This window comes from Schistocerca piceifrons, chromosome 4 (genome assembly GCF_021461385.2).
Source record: "Schistocerca piceifrons isolate TAMUIC-IGC-003096 chromosome 4, iqSchPice1.1, whole genome shotgun sequence".
In the NCBI taxonomy this organism is placed as follows: Eukaryota; Metazoa; Arthropoda; class Insecta; order Orthoptera; family Acrididae; genus Schistocerca; species Schistocerca piceifrons.
The window spans coordinates 641,298,684-641,317,765 of record NC_060141.1 but is presented as its reverse complement, the minus strand read 5'-3'; the positions used below and the strand labels follow the sequence as shown (position 1 = coordinate 641,317,765).

General features: G+C 40.3%; 1 protein-coding gene across 1 annotated transcript in view; it reads left to right on the top strand.

Annotated features, from left to right (window-relative positions):
- LOC124794805 (tyrosine-protein kinase hopscotch) overlaps nucleotides 1–19,082 on the top strand; it is a 194,594-nt gene that overhangs the window by 119,827 nt on the left and 55,685 nt on the right. The window contains exon 13 of the mRNA XM_047258461.1: nucleotides 6,972–7,136. Coding sequence (XP_047114417.1) covers nucleotides 6,972–7,136 — 165 coding nt within the window. The remainder of the gene's footprint in view (nucleotides 1–6,971; nucleotides 7,137–19,082) is intronic.

Genomic DNA, 19,082 nt, shown 5'->3' with positions numbered 1-19,082 from the left:
TCACACACTGCACGACAAAGAACAAAACCATGTATAGGACCAGTTACAGAATATTAATAATATAATCATAGTATATGTTAGACAAAAAGTTTGTAAAATGAATATGAAATGGCAAATCAAAAAAGCTTTATCATTATCAGTATGGTAAAGCTCAGTTTCACATCTGAGTTTACATTTAGTCTCATTCATATTTCTTTTTTTTTTATTTTGAGCTTTTCCTAAATACAGAGGCTTATCTCCAACATAATAATTTACCTGGAAATGACAATACAAACAATAAACGTTCTTAAACTATACTCTCAAAATATTTCTCCAGGTGTTTCGATCTTGCGTGTCCTCTTCCTCTGCGCCCATTCTCCTCATTGTGTGCTGTACATTTTGGAGCCAGGTGGTCACAGGTCGTCGTCTTCTTCTTCTCCCCTCCGGTTCCCACTCCAGTATCAATTTTGGTATTCTGGCTTCCTCCATTCGTCGTACATGCCCGTACCACTGTAATTTCTTCCTATCCATTACGTCATATATTCTTTCTTTTATTTCCATTCTCCTTATTACTTCGGTGTTCCTTATCTTTTCTTTCCTGGAGATTCTTGCCGATCTTCTCCAAAAGTCCATCTCTAGAGCTTGTAATTTTTTAATGTGCTTCATGTTAATTGTCCAGGTCTCCGTTCCATACAGAACCACACTCTCTAATATGGATTTGTATATTAATTTTTTAGTTCTGCTCATTACATTCCTGCTCCATAAGACTGAGTTAAGCATCCCAATGACCCTCCGTCCGCTACTAATTCTTTTATTGATTTCTGAGTCTGATTTTCCCTCGATTTCTAAAATGGATCCCAAATAACAGAAAGTGTTTATCTTTTTGATTTTCTTTCCTTCAATGTATAGCTCATCTGAATCATTAGTCAAGTATTCTGTTTTTTGGTAATTAATCTTCAAACCCCAAGTTTTGTATGCTACTGCTAGTTGATTGCACATATAGTTAGCATCCTCCCCATCTTGTGCTACGACTACTTGATCATCAGCAAATAATAAATGATGTAGGTAAACTCCATCTCTTATTTCTAATCCCATACTATTACATTTACGAGACCATGTTCTAAGGCTAATATCTATATAGATTTTAAATAATGATGGTGACATGGGACAGCCCTGTAAAAGGCCTTTGCTTGTTCTAAATTTCTGTGAAAGTTTATTACCAACTTTCACTTGGCAAATGTTATCTTTATACATCTGTTGTATTATTTTAATCAAGGAAGGGTTTATGTTTGCCATATGTAGTGCTCTCCAAAGTAATTTTCTTGGAACAGTATCATACGCTTTTTCTAGATCTATGAAAATTAATCCTATACTTTTTGATTTTTCCCTATGTTTCTCCAAAATCTGTCGTAATGTGAAAATATGGTCTACACATGATCTCCCAGCCGTGAATCCACATTGTTCTTCTTGGGTTCTAAAATTTTTTTCCAGTTTGTTTTTAATTACTTTCGCAAAAATTCTCATTAATGTGTTTGTAACACAAATTCCTCGATAGTTTGAACAAATTTTGCGATCTCCTTTCTTAAATATTGTATTAATGTAACCTAGCTTCATTTCGTTGGGTATTGAATCTCCATGTATCATTTTGTTGAAGAGCTGTGTTATCAGTTTCACAATTTTGTCACCACCATATTTCAGACACTCCAGATTGATATTGCCTGGTCCCGGTGATTTACCATTCTTTCCTGTTCTCAACGCCTGAAGTACTTCACTTTCTAAAATATGGATCTCATCATCTTCATGTCCTTTATCTTCCCCTGTTCCTTCTTCTAGATATTCTTCTCTGTCCTCATTTAATAATTTTTGGAAATACTCTTCCCATTCCTTTTGTGTTATCAGTTGGAGATTAGTTTTGCTTTTTGTATCCTGTCGAAGCCCTTTTAATACTGACCATGCTTCTTTTGCTCTCCCAAATCCTAATTTGCTATTCACCTTGGCACATGTTCTTTCCCATGCTTCATTTTTTGCCATCCTTATTTTTTTTGGCACTTCATTCTTCTTTTCCTTGTATATTGACCTTGTTTCTTCTGATTTATCATTCAACCACTGAAGGAACGCATTTCGTTTTTCTCTAATGAGGACCTCTAGTTCCTCTGACCAGCACTCTGCTGCACGGTTGTGGTTGCTATCTTTTTTACCCAACACCTCTTTTGCCATGATTTTCACATTAGCTTTTATCTAGTCATATGTTTCCTCTGTACTTCCTTCAAATGATTCAACCAGTTTCCTTTCCATCCTGGCCGCAAAGAGTGTTCTGATACTTTCGTCTTGTAGGCTGTCAATATTAAAAGGTAAATTTTCATCTTTCTCAGTCTGGTTTGTTTTATTTATGTTACTTGTATCACTCCTTGCATTCTTCCATGGCCAGAAAGACTTCATTTTAACTAGATAGTGGTCTGATCCACACTGGGCTCCTCTATAAGATCTGACGTCTACTGCCTTGAAACTACTTGTTTGCCTAATGATAATATAATCTATTATAGAACGAAGTTCTTTGGTGTTCTGTTGCCAAGTATATTTATGAATGTCCTTATGTTTGAAAAATGTGTTGGTAATTTTTAGATCAAATTGTTCACAAATTGCAATCAATCGTTCTCCATTGTCATTATATTCGTCCTCTCCATGTTTTCCTACTATTCTACAAGATTCTCTAATTCCTACCCTTCCATTCAGATCTCCCATGATAATCAGTTCCTTTCTTCTTGGGATTTATCTTTTGTGTCGTTCGTGGGTGCATATACGCCAATAATCACAACTTCCCTAGCAAATAATGTCATTTCAACAGTTATTATACGTTGATTGATGAATGTCCAATTTGTGATTCTTTCTTTCCATGATTTTTTTATCATAATGGAGACTCCTGCTTTGGCTCTTACTGCTTTTGATACCCCACTCCAGATATGTACATAATTATCCAGTTCTTCTTCTCCTTGGCCTTTCTTCTTTGTTTCAGAGAGTACGACAACATCCATGTTGAACATTTCAAGTTCTGCGGGGAGTAAATTTATTTTAGTGGAAATACCTTGCACATTCCAGCATCCAAACATAATTTTCCGTTTCTCATTGCCAGTTCGTCGTCCAAAGTTCCAATTTTTCCAAGGCATATTATTAGGTTTTTTAGCATTTTTATGTTTTTATGTGAGTGAGGAGCTGGCCCACTGCACAACCCCCAACCTGGAGGACCAGGTAATTTTTACTCAAGGTTTTCTTCCTTTAGCCTTTGATAAGCCAATATCATACTACAAGGCAGCAGTTGCTAGTTTTGGTCCACCCCGGGTATTTTATTTCCCCGGTACCCACCATATCTGGTGAGCATTCCCCTATCCGCCACCTGGGGAGGTGCCCGATGGGAGACCAGCAAACTCCACACGGGTCATTCATATTTCTGCATGTCTTATTCAAGAATGACTTAGCAAAGACATTTTCGTATCCTTACAGTATACTGTAAATTGTTTCCCTCTTGCATGACACCAATGGCTAGTGATATCATAGACTCCACCATTCTCAGCAGCTGTTATTTTCTGCCCGAAGATTGGTTTGGTGCAACTTATCACACTAGTCTATCCAGTGCAAGTCTCTTCATCTCTGTGAAACTATTTCAGTCCACACCCATTTGAATTTTATATACCATATTTGTGCCTTGGTCTCCCTCTACAATTTTTACTCCCTACCATTCTCTCCATATCCAAATTGATTATTATTTTGACGCTGTGGGATGTGTCCTACCAGCTGATCCCTTCTATTCGTGATGTTGGCCATGAATTATCTCTGTGATTCAATTTTGTACCATTTAATTAGTTATCCAATCTAGCCATCTAATTTTCAGCATTCTTCTGTAACATCATACTTCAAAAGCTTCTATATACTCTTCCTGTCTGCAAGGTATATAGTCCATGTCTCATTTCTATAATAAACTACATTCTAGACTAATGCTTTTAGAAAAAAGTTCCCAAGGCTTAAGTTTTAATTAGATGTTAACAAATTTCTCTCTTTCAGAATGCTTGCTCTGCTATTGGCAACCTTCATTCCTTCATTTTATATCTTGTTTATTTTGGTCAAAATCAGTTATTTTGATGCAGAAATGGCACAACTCACCAACAGATTTTTGTGTGTCATTTACTAATATAATCCTTTAGCATCATAGATTTAATTTGAATACACTTCAGTACCCTTGTTTTCTTTTTGTCGATGTTTGTCTTATAGCCTTCATTCAGGACGCTACCCATTTCATTAAACTTGATCTTCCATTCTTGTGTGTTTCCGATGGAATTACAGTGAATTGTCAGTTGTGGTTTATGATTCTCATAACATACCTAATGTAAACCATTGGTTGTGCTACATGAATCGTGTCGTCATTGTGGTAAAATTTCACCTTCAACCGGGAACAGCTGATGTTAATAACACATTTTGTTATATGTACATAGAATAAGAAAAGTAACACAAAATTAATTCATACTCAAATTATTACTTCATCCTCTATGAATTCTTTTGCCAAATTGTAGTATACCACCACTTCTTTTCTGCGGCTATTGATATTACCTTATATTCATCTGAACAGAAATTCTTTCCTTATTTTCATTTCACTTCGCTGACCTCCACTACATCTATACTGAGTCTCTGCATTTCCATTTTCAGATTTTCTAGCTTGCGTGGCATATTCAGAATTCAGACTTTCAACGCTCCAACTTCTAGAGTGTTACTCTTTCGATGACCACTTAATCTTTTCTCATGGTTAACTTCCCTTTTGGCAGTTGCCTTCTACAGATCTAAATGAGTGACTGTTCCATAATCTTTTACTACTGGAATGATATCATGACGCTTTCTCAATTGCAGGTCACATGTACTGCCTTATGTGTCTTTAACACAGCAGTTTCTGTTGTCATCTGCAACCTCCAGCTGTTGATCATTTCCGATTTGTTCTCATTTAGGGGAAGTTTCCCCAGCCCAAAAGCAAGAGGTTACCCTGAAACTTTGTCCTTTGTCTCTCTCGTTGATGGACCTTACGCAAAACAAGGATGACTTCTTATACCAGAAGCATTTGGCCACCATTGCTGGTGATTCTTATTCAAAATTTTAGCAGTGGCTGGGATGTAATGCAGAATTCAAAAGGATTTGATTACTAGCTAAAGTCATCATCTCATGACTACAGGTCTAGACCACTAACACCTGTATAAACTATCTGAAACCTACTGGTGTCTTCAAGTATTTTTTGTGTATACAATGTTAATTACTGCTATTTGTACAGTTTCCAATTTTATAATTGCACTCTGTGCAAAATTTTACCGCGTGGCATCCCCTTGTGTTCCTCTCCCCCAGCCTACATTTGTGTACTATTTTTTCTTAATTTCCTTCTCCTAATATTTAATTGCAATTCCCGATCTCCATTAAATGTCTGAACAATTTGTCTAATTTACAGTTTCTTCAGTTCACTGACATAGGTTGTAGGCATATTAACTTTTTCTACTGTATGAGATGCTGTGTCTGCCTTGGCTGTGATAATGTGTTCATTATGCTGCTCGTAGAAGCTCATCTGCATTTGTATTTTCTTATTCATTATTTTTGCTACTCCTATGTTACCCTATTTGAGTTTATGTCATTAGTAATGTACTGTTCAAGCTTTCCCCGCAGATGTGTTGTAAATAGTCTTCAAGGGTTTGCCACCGGATCACGTTGTGCAAATTCCTCAATATTTTCTCAGAGCAACTGTCCGACTACATCTTCAGGTGGTTCAACCTTGTTGGTGGTTAGGTGCGACTCCACCAGCAAGGTTGAACCACCTAAAGATGTCGGACAGTTGTTCTGAGGAAATATTGTGGAATTTGCACGTGATCCGGCAGCAAACCCGTGAAGACTATTTACAGTAACATACTCACCTGACCATAAGCCGTGTTCTTCATGCTGCTGCTTGTTGCAGTTTCCCTCTGTATCTAGTTCTGTATCCATTTCTCTTTTTAAATTTTGATCCTCCCTAAATTAATCAATTAACATTACCTGCTCCAACCTCTAGACTGATAACATCATTATCCTTTGTTGTCCCCACCTCTGATCAAAATATGGAACTATTTTATCTGTTTAGTATTTTGCTCAGTATGATGCCATAATCATTAAACCATACAGTACAGCTGCATTTCCTCAGGAAATGGAACAGTTGTAGTTTCGGTTTGCTTTCAGTTGTTCGCAGTACCAACATGGCAAGGCCTTATTGGCTAGTGTTATAAAGTCATGTTAGTCAGTCGTCCAGACTGTTGCCCTTGCAACTACTGAAAAGGTTTTGCCCCTCATCAGGAACCATATGAAAATCTGTTCTCTCCACAGATATAGCTGGCTGTATCACTCAAGCATGCAAGCAAGTCGACTGTGGCACATGGTACATAATGGAAAAATGTTATTCATTATGTAAAGCAACATTCTCATTTTTATGCAGTTATGTCTGAGATGCAGGAAGATGTTTACCTGTGAAGAATTGCATCTAATAAATAATGTTAACCACATCTGACATCCTGAAGTTTTCATCAAAATGTGCAGTTTTATGGCATGAAATGTTCCTTTCTGTCCTGTTTGACAAGAGAGTTGGTTAGTAATTGATTGAAGAGTAAGTGTAAATAAAACACACAGCACCTAAATTATTTAAAGTATGTTGTTTAAAACAAAAAGAAATGAGTTATCAAAACAAAAATTCATAATACAATAGTGCCTCATTTTTATGACCTTAATAATTTATGTTTTCTTGCTATTTAGATAATTTTTCATTAGTTCTGTAGTGAGGACCATTTTTAGACATTTCTCACCCCTTCCCCTCTTACTGGTAATGATGTACTGAGTAGGTACCATTAAAATTATGTTTTCTTTTGACTGCTAGCTATAGTTTTTTGATCAGTTACTGAAATTTCTGCACAATGTCATAGATTGAATGTTTGTCATGATTTGTACAGGACCAGTATTCGGAAGAGGAGCTACTGACACCGGACATATCATCTATATTAACAAATTTCAACTTCCAACAAGATAATGCCTCTGTTGATAGTGTTACCACAATGCAAGCTATATTTGAACTGGATGAAGACTACAATGTTGTTTTACAAGGTAGAATTGGACAGGTAAGATGATTTGTGGTTAATACATGTGATTTATTTCAAAATTCTCTAAAGTTATTATTTTGAGCAAATAAGTATTGTTTTTATGCCAGTTACCATGCTTGCAAACGAGACTATTTGTGTTTCATATTAAATAGTTGTTGAAAATGGGGTCCACATGCCTCTGTATTACAGAATAATAGTAAGAAGATAATTTAGGATCTGTTAGATGATGATAGGTTCATTGTTAAATAAGGCAAAGGCACCAGAAAGGCAGTTTTGATTCTACACTCGACAATAGGAGCAAGACTTAATAAAAAATTGAGACATTTTCATGAGATTTGTTGACACAGAAAAAGCATTTGATTGTGTAAAATGTTGCATAATGTTTGAAATTCCCGAGAAAAATAGGTCATATACAATATCTGCAAGAGAAAGCTATAAGAATGGAAGACCAAGATAGAAGCACACGGATTAAAAAGGGTCTAGTGCAGAAATGCCTTTCACCTTTCTTGTTCAACCTGTATATCAAAGGTGCAAAAAAGGTAACACAAGAGAGGACTATAACTGATATAAAATTCACAGTGAAAGGTTATAATGAGAAGATTCACTGATAACATTGCTATCCTCTGAGACAGTCAGTAAGAATTATAGGAACAGTCTACTGAGCACAGAATATCGATTACGAGCAAATGAAAGAAAGAGGAGAAGCAGAAATTATGTCAGTGGCAAACTTTACATGAAATTTGGTGACCATGTAGTAGGTGAAGTGAAGGAATTCTGCTAAGTTTGAAGCAAAATAGTACACGCTGGGTGAAGCAAGGAGAATATAACAAGAAGGCTAACACAGGCAGGGAAAGCATTCATCACCAAAAGAAGTCTCGAAATGTCACCGCTGTTATAGCTTCACAGGTATCTCAAATCTTTCATTTCTTTAATAGTTTAGTTGGCAATTTCAGTGTGGCACACCAGTTCATTTAGGTGCCCACACTGATAAAACTTATTAAACCATAATCTTCCTTTTTATTAATGATAGTCTTGAGTGATGCTGGGAGATCTCTGTGACCAGCTGATAAGCTGTGATAAACTATCAACTTTCCAGGAAAACAGTCATCTAAGGACAGTAAAATGACTCTGTAATGTGACGAGGGCTCTGATCAGGTGTTAGCAATACTTTTTGAAGTGTCTGACGTAACACATCTTTGAGAGTCTTTTTGGGAGGACTTTGAAAATGGAAACCATCTGTGGGTATTATTTCTATTGAAAACACCAAGCAAATAAAATATGCGTCATCAGTTACTAAAACATTACAAACAATAATTTAGAGTTACTTGTGCATTGTTCCAAAACCAGGTACAGAATTAAACTCTTTGCTCATGATTTATCACTTCCAAACTGTTTACCATTTAGTGGTGATCTAGGTACAATAAATTTCGATGCCATATGCAGTGAGCACCCCAGTTAGATTTGCCTATTGGTATTACAAACTGCATGTACTTGCATATGGAAGCTCATGTGCCAGTTATAAAGTCTCATCTTCCCTCCACAGCTGTGCAGCAGGAGACTGTGATCCAGGACCTTCGGTGTGAGAACACAGTAACCATTATGTGCCGAAAACACAGTGCACTGTTACAAACATTTGTTTGCTGGGTTTTCAATCGTTGGAACTGCTTCACACAATACACTCTTGCCTTCTTCACACATTCTCCAACTTCTCCTTAAGTTAAATGACTGTTAACAAAGTTGGCTATAGAAAATACTTCTGTTTCTTCCATTACCAAATTGATGAGGCCTTGATGCCTTAAGTTGTATTCTATCAACCGATCCTTTCATTTAGCAAAATTGTGCCATAAATTGCATTTTTCCCCAATTCAGTTCAGTACCTTTTCATTGGTTTTCACATCTATCCATCATCACCATTCATTTGTATCAACGCATGTCAGAAACTTCTATTCTCTTTTTGTCTGAACTGCTTATGTTCGACATTTTAGTTCTGCACAAGACAACACCTGAGACAAATATCTTCAGAAAATACTTTCTAACGCTTAAATTTATGTTAGATGTTAACAAATTCCACTCTTTTTTGGGAGTGCCCTTCTTTCTGTAGCCAGTCTATATTTTCTATCCTCTCTGCTTCAACCGGCAGCAGTTATTTTGCTGCACAAATAACAAAACTCATCTACTACATTTAGTGCCTCATTACCTAATTCAGTTCTACAGGCATCTCCTGATTTGATTCAGCTACATTCCATTACCCTAGTTTTCCTTTTGTTGCTGTGAATTCTATACCCTCTTTACAAGATTCAAACCAGTCCATTCACCTGCACTTCCAAGTCCTTTGCTACCTCTATCAGAAATATAATGTTTTTGGCAAACCTCAAAGTTTTTATTTCTTCTTCCTGAAATTATATTCCCATTACAGAATTATCAATTACCATTTATTTCCTTTCCTGCTTACTCAGTACATGGATTGAATAGCTTCATGGAAGGGCCACAACCCTGTCTCACTCCCTTCGTCCACAGCTCGTGGCTAATGGATCACAGGGTCCCGGTTTGATTCCTGGGTGGATTGGAGATTTTCTCTGCCCAGGGACTGGGTGTTTGTGTTGTCCTCATCATTCCATCATCATTCATGAAAATGGCTAGATTGGCTTGTGTACAGATTGAGAATGTGTACGGGCACTGACTACGCCCCACAAACCAAACATCATCATCCTCACTCCCTTCTCAACCACAGCTTATCTTTTCATGTCCTTCGGATATTGTAACTGCAGTCTCATTTTAAACAACCTTTTGGTCCCTGTATTTAACTCCTGCTACATTCCAAATTTCAAAGCGAATACTCCAGTTAACATTTTCAAAAGCTTTCTCTTAGTCTACAAATGCTATAAACGTAGGTTTGCTTTTTCTTAACATGTCTTCTACAATAAGTCATAGAGTTATTGTGCCTTGTGTGTTCCTAAATGTGTCCAATATCCAAACTGATCCTCCACAAGGTCAGATTCTACCAATTTTTCCATACTTTTGTAAATACTTCGTGTCAGTATTTTGCAACCATAACTTATTAATCTGGTAGTTTGATAATCTTCACATTTGTCAGTGCCTGCCTTCTTTGAAATTGTAATTACTACAGTCTTATTGAAGTCTGATGGTATTTCACCTGTCTCGTATATGTTGCACTCCAGGTAAAACACCTTTGTCATGGCTGGCTTTCCAAAGGATTTCAGGTATTGTGAGGGAGTGTCACTACTCCAGGGGCCTTGTTCCAACTTACATCTTTCAGTGCTCTGGCAAATTTTTTCACTTTATCATTTCTTCCATTTCATCTTCACTTACTTCCTTTTCCTTTTCTGTAACATAACCATCAAGTTAGTTTCCCTTATGTAGTCCTTCTGTACTGAGCTTTTGATAGTAATATCACTCCTTTTCTTTCCTCCGAAACTCTGTTTAATTTTGCTGTGAGAGGCCCTCTACCCATTCCTGCTTAGCCATTTTACACTTAAAGTTAATCTCATTTTTTAAAAATCTGTATTCCCTTTTGCCAGCTTCCTTTTCTGCATTTTTATATTTTCTCCTTTCATGAGTTACATTCAATGTCTCCTGTGCTATCCTAGGGTTCCTACTAGGCTTTGTCTTTTTGCCTATTCGATTCTCTGCTGGCTTCACTATATCATTTTTCATAGCTACCCATTTATCTTCTACTGTATCCATTTCCTCTTTTTTCAGTGAGTAGTTGCCTCATGCTCCCGTAGAAAATCTCAACCGCCCCTGGTTCTTTCAAATGACCTCCTTGATTTCCTACCTTTTTGTGATTTCTTCTGTTTTAATCTGCACTTCATGACCAATAAATTATGGTTTCAGTCCTCATCTACCATGAAAATATCTAACAGTTTAATACCTGTTATTAAAATCTCTGCCTTTCCAGTGTCTTTAAGTCTGTTCCTCATATACAATTTACTATCTGATTCTTAAAACAAATGTTAGTGATGAAATTATACTCTGGAAAATTCAACCAGCCGGCATCCTCTTGCATTCCTTTCCTCCTAGTCCATGTTCTCCCACTACTTTTCCTTCTATTTTAACTAGTAGCAAGTACCTGTCCCCGATCACTAATGTCTTATCACCTTATATTCGGGGCCACTGACACAGCTCATCACTGAGGAAAAATACAAATAAGTATTTTTTGTCCAGAGATTTATAATAAGGATAATACATAATGTCAATTATATAACCTCTTGTAGATAAATGTTTTAAACAGTTCAACATACTTATAACAGCCACACAGTGTATTTACTCCCTTATAAAGTTTGCTGTCAACAAGAAGTCACAGTTTGGAAACAACAATGACATTCATAAAGATAATAATAAAAATATAAGTGATTTCCATTATCCATCACTCAGCCTAAGATGACAAAGAAATGGGTTAAGAATTCAGTCAAAAAAAGAGTCCATGACTACCTACATACATAATAAAATTAACTTCAGTTATAAATTGATTATCATATCTGATTGTATTTTGACAGAATTAAATGATGTGATGAGTAAAAATATGCTTAGGGTATATATGGTAACTACCATCTGAAACAAGTGCATCACTCTAAGTACAATTTTCTTTTCCAACTGACAGAATATTTACACATAACTTTTAACATATCCTTTACATAAAGTGAGAATGATAATATAAAATGTAATTAGGGAGAGACTTGTTAAAAAGACTGAAAAAAATCAAACGCAAATATTGTGAAAAGGATAGATTGCTTCCCACCGTAAAGATGATATGTTGAGTTAGAAACAGCCACAACAAAAAGACTGTTACATATTGAGCTTTCCGCCAAGTCTCCTACAGAAAGGATATACACACACGCTGCCCCCCCTCTCCCCCCCCAACCACACACACACTATATATATTCCGACAAGCAAGCACAACTCACGCACACATACCCACTATCTCCAACCACTCTACCGATCTGAAACAGCAATACCAAGTGGTGTGGGGAAGGGGTAGGGATAGCAGAGTGAGTGGGAGGGGGGGGGGGGGTAGCAGTGAGAAATGCTTGGCAGTGTGTTCAAGGACTAGATGATGGCAAGATAAGCCTGCGAGGCTTGTGAATGAGGAAATGGAAGTGGAAGTGGAAGTGGAAGTGGGAGGGGGAGGTGAAGGGAGGGGTGATGGAAAAGGAGAAGAGCAGAGAAGGGGAAAAGACCAGTGGGTCCATTGGCAGAGAGCAGTGCCAATTTGGAGGATGTGATAGGACAGAGGAGGTGGAAGCAGTTGTATGGAGGGTGTGCTGACAGTATGTTATGGTACGTTGAGGCTAGGATGATATTGTGGCCAGAGATTGTGTTGTCAGCTCATCTCCCATCTGCACAATCCAGAAAAGCCAGTGGTGGAGGAGAGGATCCGGATGACCAGGGTGTGAAGCAGCCATTGAAATCAAGCATGTTATGTTCAGCTGCATGTTGTGCCACATGTTGGTCCACTTTGCTTTTGGCCACAGTTTGGCAGTGGCCATTCATACTGGTGGACAGTTATAATCCGTTCATCATAAGAATAAACCTGATGTAAACATTGCACTATGTATTCTTCCACATTTGCTGGAACCTCATTGGATTTCCGTTCCATGTGGGACTGCAGACAAACTTTCTCAAGTACTGTCAACTTTGCTAATAAGGGTATGTGGTGCTGTGCTTACACGTACATCAACTTAGCGATAATACGGGACAACAGCTTTACCGGCACATTTAACTTGGACAGCACTGGCAGGTCCGCTGGTACAGCTAGCTTGCAGTTCACACGTAAAAAAGAGACGAGCAGAGGAGCAATACAGCTTCGAATGTCATTTAATTTTTAAATAATATGAAATCTCCCACAATATGCTGCTAAGATGACTGGATGAAAACTGCAACATGTTATAATTTTTAGCTAATGTACTACCGTAATTAAAAACAAGAATGATGAAAATTCCTGACTTAACCACAGGGCTATTTTTCTGCATAAGCTGTTTGTAATGTAAGAGAGTATTGAAGGATTTCACCATATAGTTAAATATTGAAGCCACTGAAGGTATCACTTACAGTCAGTCGTCTGGTAATCTCTTAGCTCCTTCCTTATCCGAATCCGAGAAATACATTTCAGTTCTGGAAGTGTCACTGTTGTGACTCGCCGATCATTCAAAGTGCCGCCGTGCAATTAAGCGCGTCCTCTACATGCGGCGCTGTCTGCCAGCCATGCAGCAGCCACGCCACCTAAGCGGCCAGCCAGCCAGCGACCGCTAGACTTGGACTCAGTGCTCATTTGCATGTTACCGTGTTCACATGTCTCGCTTTGTCAACTTGCTCAGTCACTTATATGTGTCGTGTCAATTTGAAATATATGTGTTCAACTTGACATTATAACAATTGGCGACGAGGTAGTGGATTTTTCCTTTTCATCGTTGACCCACAGGTTTCCATGGCTACTGTCGAGCAACTATTGCATGGTCTCATTGAACACCAAATGCTTCTAACATCAGCGATTCGCGATTTTGTCGCGGCGTCAAATGCGGGGCGTTTCTCGTTGTTGGCTATACCTCCTTTTCCTCCTTACGACGAGACAGCAGAATACTGGTCTGATTATGAAAAACGTCTTCAACAGCACTTCTTGGCATTTCATGTCACAGACGAACAAACATGTAAGTCTCTGTTCCTTTCCTGGATTTCACCTCAAATGTATCGATTGTTGTCGCAATCGGCTCCTTTGAAAGATCCTGTGTCTTTGTCCTTTGCTGAAATGTGCTCACTTCTGTCTGTCTATTTTCAAAAGCAAATGCATGTGGTAGCCTCTCGTGTTGCGTTTTATCGTTGTCAAAAACAACCGCATCAATCCTATCACGCTTGGGCTGCTGAACTACACGGCCTCAGTCGAAAGTGTCAATTTGTTACTGACGTTCACAAAGAATCCTATGCCGATTCCACGGCACGGGATGCTATTATCCGGTTGGCACCCGGCAAAGAAGTCCGGCAACGTGCCCTTCAGTTGACGAATCCGACTCTAGATGAAGTCCGATCCATTGCGCAGTCTTTTGGAATTTCTCGCGCCGCTGGGGTGCAAATAGACGCATGGCATGATGTCGGGGAAATACAACCTCTGTGTGCTGTTGACGACGCATGCGCTGCGTCCCCGCCGGCCAACATGGCCACAGTGTGCTCCCACGTGCAGCCTCGGTCTAACCGTAAACAACTCTCTAAGAAACTGCAGCAAAACCCGCGGCAACTTACTTCATGTCCGCGGTGTTTTACGAAACATTCACGCGAGGATTGTCCCCAACATTTGCTGTGTGTCACAATTGCAAAAAGAAAGGTCATGTGTCTTCCGTTTGCAAATCCGACCGCATACATGATGGTCATAAACATGACGCTGATTCTGATTCTGTGTTGTCTGTCAATTTCACTTCTTCCCTTTAAGGGAAGTTATTCTTCACTGTCCAAATCCTTGGTCGGGATGTTCACATGCAGGTGGATACCGGTTCTGCTGCCACTATAATTAATTCTCAGACGTATCTTCAGTTGGGTTCTCCACTCCTATCACCTGTCACTTGGCAATCACGGACGTACAATAAACAGAAGATTTCTCTCTTGGGACAATTTAATGCTGAGGTATCTTACAAATCCATCGTTCGCACTGTTCCCATATTTGTGGTCGACCAGAGTAACGCAGAGAATCTTTTTGGTTTTGATGCCTTTTGCTTTTTTGGGTTCTCCATAGATGACTCTGTCAATATCGTCTGTGATGCTATTTCTTATGCTCAATTGGATTCCTTGTCGACGACATTTTTGTCCCTTTTTTCTCCTGGGTTAGGCCATGCAAATGACTTTGAAGCTCATATCACGCTCAAACCCACTGCTCGGCCAAAGTTTTTTCGGGCTCGGCCCATTCCTGTGGCCCTTCATGATCGGGTAAAACAGGAGCTGGATCGTCTCACTACTTCATGAGTCTTGCTTCCTGTCACTTCCAGTGAGTGGTCCTCTCCTGTCGTTGTCGTTGCCAAGCCCAATGGTGATATTCGTCTCTGTGGCGATTTTAAAGCCACTGTAAATGTGCAATGCCTCATCGACACTTACCCTATGCCCCGACCTGAAGAATTGTTCACTAAACTTGCGGGAGGCCAGTATTTTTCTAAAATTGACCTGTCAGAAGCTTATCATCAACTTCCTCTCGATGCTGCTTCCCGGCAGTTTCTGGTCCTTAACACGCCTTTCGGCCTCTATCAATACCAACGATTGCCATTCGGGGTTGCCAGTGCCCCTGCTCTCTTTCAGCGAATCTTGGAACAATTATTGCTCCCTGTCCCTGGGTGTATAAATTACATGGATGACATTGTTGTCACTGGCTCCACCACTGAAGAACATCTTCAGAACATCCGCACACTTTTTCATGTCTTACAGACTGCTGGTCTTAAGTGTAATCTTCAGAAATCACAATTTTTTCAGGCATCTATCACGTACTTGGGGTTTCAACTCTCTCAGGATGGTATTCGTCCACTTCAGCAAACTGTCGCTGCGATCGATGCCCTTCCTCACCCTACATCTGTTAAAGAACTGCAGGCCTTCTTGGGGAAAATAGCATACTATCACAAGTTATTACCATCTGCTGCTTCAGTGGCTCAGCCGTTGCATCGCCTTTTGCATAAAGCCATGCCTTTTCGCATCATGTGATGCGGCTTTCCAGAAATTGAAGACTATGCTGAAACAGGTCCCATGCCTGGCTACTTATCGACCTGGCCAACATCTTGTTCTTGCCACGGACGCCTCTCAATACGGGGTCGGTGCAGTCCTTGCGCACCATTTTTCAGACGGCTCTGAACAACCCATTGCTTATGCCTCCAAAATGCTCACGGATGCCCAACAAAAGTATTTTCAAATTGAAAAAGAAGCTTTGGCCATTATTTATGCTCATCATAAGTTTGATGTTTTTCTCTATGTATCCAAATTTCATCTTGTTACCGATCACAAACCGCTTGTTTCCTTGTTTCTTCCGTCATTGTCCCTCTCCGACAAGGCTGCACACCGTCTCCAGCGTTGGGCTCTTTACTTGTCTCATTTCAATTATGAGATTCGTTTCCAGCCGACGGCTCAACATGTGAATGCTGATGCACTGTCTCGCCTTCCCATGGGTCCTGATCTGGCATTCGTTAAGGACAAATTTTTGTGTTTCCATCTGTATGTTGCCGAGCAGCGGGTTGTGGACGGATTCCCCATCACAGGGGACCGGCTGGCGGCGGCTGCGGGTTCTGATCCTACCCTCTCCCGGGTTTTACGCTGTATTCAGAAGGGTTTGCCAGATCGTCCGTCCGCTAAGACTTCTGACCCGTTGCGGAACTACTACGCTTTGCGCTACCGCCTCACGGCTAGGGATGGTTTTATCCTCCTTTCCACCGACAATGATTCGCCGTGTGTTGTGGTACCTGTGTCTTTGCATGCTTCGGTCTTGCGCCTCCTTCACCAAGGGCACTGGGGTGTGTCTCGCACAAAATCTCTGGCGCGCCGTCATGTGTACTGGCCTGGCATCGACTCTGAAATAGCACACATGGTCGCTGCCTGCAGCCCTTGTGCGTCACAGGCCGCCGCCCCGAAGTCATCTTTGTCAGCATGGCCTTCGCCTGAGACGCCCTGGCAGCGCATTCATGCTCACTTCGCCGGACCTTTTTCAGATACTTATTGGCTCCTCGTAATTGACGCCTACTCTAACTTTCCTTTCATTGTCCATTGCACGTCGCCTACCACCGCGGCAACCACAAGTGCTCTCGTCCGCATTTTTTCTTTGGAAGGCCTTCCCTCTACTCTTGTTACTGATAATGGTCCGCAATTTGCCTCTTCCGAATTTGCAGATTTTTGTGCTCATCACGGCGTTATGCATGTCACGGCACCTCCATTCCATCCACAATCAAACGGTGAGGCTGAACGACTGGTCCGCACATTTAAGGCTCAGATGCGGAAACTCCTGACTTCTTCTACTGCTGATGATGCACTTCTCCAGTTTCTGGCTTCTTACCATTTCACCCCCATGGGCGACCACAGCCCGGCTGAGCTCTTACACGGCCGACAGCCCCGCATGCTACTTCATCTTCTCCGGCCTTCCACCTCACGGCCGCAGGTGCCTTCGCTTGGCCGGTTCCCCTCCGATGACCTTGTCTGGGTACGGGGATATGGCAGGCGCCCAAAATGGAGTCCGGGCCGCATCTTACGACACCGTGGGCGACGCCTGTATGAAATCCAGATGGACACGGGTGTTGCAGTGCGTCATTCGGACCAGCTTCGGCCTCGTGTGCCGGCAGCGCCTGTTCCGAATGTCACTACACCACCTTCAGCTCTACCTGACACTCGGGATCTTGGCATCTCTCATTACTCACAACGCAGCCCTCTCACCGTCATCTCGGTGCCAGTACAAGAACGGACACCACCAGGAGACGAGCCCATGCAGGAACCGGATGTCCATCATCTGTCGGAGCCAATCTACTTGCCTCCTCCTCCTACAGACGCTGACACATCGCCCATGTCTCCTGTTATATCAACTGGACTTGCCGCAACGGGCAGATTGGTGCACGGGGCCCTAGCAGATTCGACCCCTACGTCTCCTGTCATCTTGACCCGTTATCATCAGGGACACTTTCGTCCGTACAGGAAGCCTCCTCCTTGAGACTTTACGGCCAGTCAAACAACGCCTATGGACGTTAGCAATCTACAGGCCACCTCCATCAAGACCAGTGAAAAAATTTCAAAGGGGGGAAAAGTGTTGTGACTCGCCAATCATTCAAAGTGCCGCCGAGCAATTACGCGCGTCCTCTACATGGGTGCTGTCTGCCAGCCATGCAGCAGCCACGCCACCTAAGTGACCAGCCAGCCAGCGACCGCTAGACTTGGACTCAGTGCTCATTTGAATGTTACCGTGTTCACACGTCTTGCTTTGTCAACTTGCTCAGTGACTTGTATGTGTCGTGTCGTTTTGAAATATGTGTGTTCAACTTGATGTTATAACAGTCACCTGCTACATTGGTAATGAGCCTATCAGCATTCCGGTACGTCTGGCAGCTTAACAGTCTTGTTACAACTCAAGCCAAATCCCGCAGCTTTGCTCCAGATCAGTTCTGTTGGGTTCATATTGTGATGGTAAAGTAGCAAATGCAAAAATGCAGAATTTGTATGATGTGCTCCATGCTGTGAAAATGGTTGTTTTTCATGTTTCTATGATACTTATCTACCTCTGTGGTATAAAACAATGGACATAGTCCAGATAAAGAGGATTTGGTTTTTCATTTTTGCCTTAAAAAATTAAATTGTTTTGTTTTCTTAATTTCAACAACTTTTATGAACAGTCTTTCATAAAACTTTGATAATTAAGAAGCTGTATTTGGAATGGAAACAGGAATTTTACATCCAATATGTAATTAGAAACAAGAAGATGTGCATTATTCATAAAAAAATGATGATGAGTTTCATAATTACGAGATATAGGTATTTCAAATTGAACAAGGAAAAAAAAAACAGATGATACTGGGGACATTCGAACCATTGCACAAATTACCGCATTTGGCTCACACTCCATCACGCTACCAACTGCACTACACATTGAATGTGTTTGTGTTTATCAGCTGTGTTGTATACAACCATGGGAAAACTTCAAAGCCAATTATCTCCATAAATTTATGAAAGACGTTAAGAAGAGCCTGTTTCTTGCCACTTTTTAACCGTGTTCCATGCATGTATTTCACTATGGAACAGAAAGCAGCCTCAGCCATTTTCATACTGCGCATTAACAGCGTGACAATCAGAGCACAACGTTGCAGAGGCTGTGACTGTACACGATTTTTGAAATGAAAACTATGTAGCTAAAGCGTGATTAAGAAAAATGTTGATGATTGTTAGTACATTTGAATATCTTAAAGCTTCATTTAATGTAACTTAATAATAAGATATCTAATACATAAGTAGGAC